This window comes from Phytophthora infestans, genomic scaffold (assembly GCF_000142945.1).
Source record: "Phytophthora infestans T30-4 supercont1.103 genomic scaffold, whole genome shotgun sequence".
Classification (NCBI taxonomy): Eukaryota; Oomycota; class Peronosporomycetes; order Peronosporales; family Peronosporaceae; genus Phytophthora; species Phytophthora infestans.
Window position 1 is genome coordinate 312,438 of NW_003303656.1, and position 3,462 is coordinate 315,899.

Sequence of the window (3,462 nt, forward strand, 5' to 3'; positions counted from 1 at the left end):
GGGCAGGGGGCGGGTGGCCGATGCCCAGGGGCGGTTTTCAGTGTTGTGGCGGGTTGCGGCAAAGCGGCAGGGGCGGTGGGCGGGGCCAATGCGGCGGGCAAGTCGATGACAGTTTGGCGGGCGGAGCGATGGCAGTACGTGGCCGGAGCCATGCGGCGAAAGATCGAAGGCAGTTCGGGCGGGGAGAGCCGATGCCAGTGCGCCAGTGCGGTGGCGGTGGCAGGGCGGTCTCAGTGCGGTGGCAGTGCGGCAAGGCGGTGGCGGTGGCAGGGCGGTCTCAGTGCGGTGGCAGTGCGGCAAGGCGGTGGCGGTGGCAGGGCGGTCTCAGTGCGGTGGCAGCGCGGCAGGTCGGTCTCAGTGCGGTGGCAGTGCGGCAAGGAGGTGGCAGGGAGGTGGCGGTGGCAATGCGGCGGCAGGTCGATGGCAGTTCGGCGGCAGAGCGATGGAAGTGCGGTGGCGGTGGCAGTGTGGCGGCAGATCGATGGCAGCTCGGCGGCAGAGCGATGGCAGTGCGGCAGGGCGGTGGCGGTGGCAGGGCGGTCTCAGTGTGGTGGCAGAGCGATGGCAGGGCGGCAGGGCGGTGGCGGTGGCAGGGCGGTATCAGTGCGGTGGCAGAGCGATGACAGTGCGGCAGGGCGGTGGCGGTGGCAGGGCGGTCTCAGTGTGGTGGCGGTGCGGCAAGGCGGCAGGGCGGTGGCGGTGGCAATGCGGCGGCAGGTCGATGGCAGTTCGGCGGCAGAGCGATGGCAGTGCGGTGGCGGTGGCAGTGCGGCGAAAGATCGATGGCAGTTCGGCGGGAGAGCGATGGCAGTGCGGCAGGGCGGTGGCGGTGGCAGGGCGGTCTCAGTGCGGTGGCAGTGCGGCGGCAGGTCGATGGCAGTTCGGCGGCAGAGCGATGGCAGTGCGGTGGCGGTGGCAGTGCGGTGGCGGTGGCAGGGCGGCGGCCGATCGATGGCAGTGCGGCAGGGCGGTGGCGGTGGCAGGGCGGTCCCAGTGCGGTGGCAGTGCGGCGGCAGGTCGATGGCAGTTCGGCGTCAGAGCGATGACAGTGCGGCAGGGCGGTGGCGGTGGAAGGGCGGCAGACAGGGCGGTGGAAGGGCGGCGCCAGGGCGCGGTGGCAGGATAAAGGCATGATGGTGGCAAGGCGGTGCACCGAAGGCGGTGTACAGTAGGTGGAAGCAGTTCGGTGCCCAAGAGGCAGCGAGCCGGAGTGCTTAAGAATTAATAATGCAATACATGTGCATTTAATTGACGCTTGCTACATATTGCACTACGTAATACGAAAATATTGGATTACCACGCAGGGGTTGTTGCATGTATTGCTCCTAATGGCGGCCAAGCTCCCTGCGGCGCTGCTGCCCACCTCTTCTAACCTTACTACTAGTAGCATGATTGTTAATCGTCTATCACACTCCTCGCACCACCGAATAGAGATCGCGAGGGCTGCAGCATCCGGTTCACGAGCCTTACGCGTATCGCGCGCTCTCGAGATCGTAATGGTTACCACCAAAGCATCAAAAGAAACAAGAACAATTGATCGCGGGAAATGAATTGCGGACAGGAGCAGATCCACTATCGGTGCATGTGCAGAATCCTGCCGAGAAAACAGCTTAAAAGCTCGAAACCGCGCAAGTAACCGTGGTTGTAGTGCTGGTGCTAAGCTACAGCGGACACGTTCAGAATATAAATTGGTGCTTACCTTCGTTAGGTATTACACACCAGCACATCGGGGTTTGTGTGCAGACGTTGCGTGGGGATAAAACTACTTTTTTAGTACCCACGGCGCGGGCATATGCGTAACGGCATCGCCTGTTAAGAAAAATTTAGTCCCGCTACAGGGGACTAAATTTTTCCGCATTAGCGTGTTGCCTTAGTCGTCGTAAGATGCGGTAGGTAGTTTCACCAGGCCTCCAACTGCGTCGGCTACCAAATTGGAGAACAGCAAGCCATCGCAGCAAAGCTGAAGATGGAACTCAAGATGACAAAACAAATTATGGCTATCGCTCGCCCTACTCTGCATCTCTACGGGATACTTACCAGGGACCTAACTCCTGTCGTATTGTATCTAGGATGGGTGAAGCCGTTGCAAACACACAGAAGTCCACTGATGATAACCCCAAGATGTTCCAATCACCTGAACAAACGCCTGCTGCTGAACGCCTGAGCTCATTAGAGATGCTGCCACCATCAGTCCCAGATCAACAAGCAACGAGCATTAGTTGTACGCAGGATTCGTGACAATTTAATTGCCATGAAAATCAAAGGTCAGCACACCAATTGGTAGCTGTCCCAGTGTAGCGCAATAGGCAGCCTTGGCCAATCGATATCGGCGCCAACGTGCCCGACGGCTCCACCATACCGTTATTTTCGACAGCAATAGTGCGAGAATTTCCAAGAGCTGCGCGAAGTGGCTAAGTCAAATTCGGGTATGAACAGCAAATGCGATCGTATTCATACAGTGTATAGGTCGTATTATCCCAACCTAGTACTATCACAAATGCTCTTCAGGGCCGACTAAAGGACATGAAATCTGCTTTGAAGGTAACACCAAATATGTCTACACCCACACAAGCGCAAAAATCGCTGAAAATGGATTTTTTTGTGTGGTGTGTGGGAGAATATCTCGCCAAAAATTTTAAGCCCGCGGAAAAGAAGAAGAGCCGTGTGACCTCACTATCAACTCGAAGATTACAGGTTTGCAGCGTTCGAGCGATAGCAGAGCGCAACACACTAGCGTAGACCGTTGTTTAGTAAGTAAGTACGACAAAAGTACCTTTGCATGCTGATGTTTCTCGGCCTGCAGTCGAAGTGTTTGCCTGTGCCGTGGGTTGTGCATTGGTATGTGCGGTGAAGTCGTTGCTCGTCGCGGTGAAGTTTGCCTGTGTCAAAGTGTCCTGACAATGTCTGTGAACCTGATATTGGGGAGGAGCGCGGCCCTTAAGTGATCAAAAGAAGTGGAATGGATTAGCAGTGGTACCGATTGGTTCCCCGGAATAAACGCAAGGATCGCTGGCAACTTGCCTCACGATTGCTATGTTCGCCGCATGCGTGGTGTCCCGTACCCGGGAGCAGAGGGGTCATTCCAGAAGCCGTGCCTCCCGGCGAGATGAACCCGAGGCCGTGTGTAGTTTACGCTCTCGACCGGCCGTCCACTCAGGATGAAACCCGTTGGACGCGACGACGCGCGTGCCCCTGACCGAGCCCGTTAGGGTGGTCCTATAAGGTGGTCTCAGAACGCCGATGTCCTGGCGTCGTGGGACCAAAGCACCTCGCGTCATCAAGCCCCTTCCCAGAACTCCCGTTGTCCCACGAGGACTGTCGACAAACAAAGTGAATTCTTCTTTTTAGTATAAGAGAAGTAGTGTAGTGTATGTAAGGTCGAGAAGGTGCCAGACCTCTCTTCCAGTTAGCTCTCAGTCTTATGTTTCCCTCCTTCTACTCAAGAGGAAGCCAAGCCAAGGA

At 57.3% G+C, this 3,462-nt stretch overlaps 1 protein-coding gene across 1 annotated transcript; it reads left to right on the top strand.

The window, feature by feature from the left end:
* Positions 1–105: 105 nt before the first annotated feature.
* PITG_19381 (uncharacterized protein) lies at positions 106–1,252 on the top strand (the record flags this gene model as incomplete). The annotated part of the gene is made up of 1 exon (XM_002896131.1): positions 106–1,252. One exon carries the CDS (start codon positions 106–108, stop codon positions 1,132–1,134), a length of 1,029 nt encoding a protein of 342 aa, XP_002896177.1.
* Between the last annotated feature and the right edge of the window lie 2,210 nt (positions 1,253–3,462).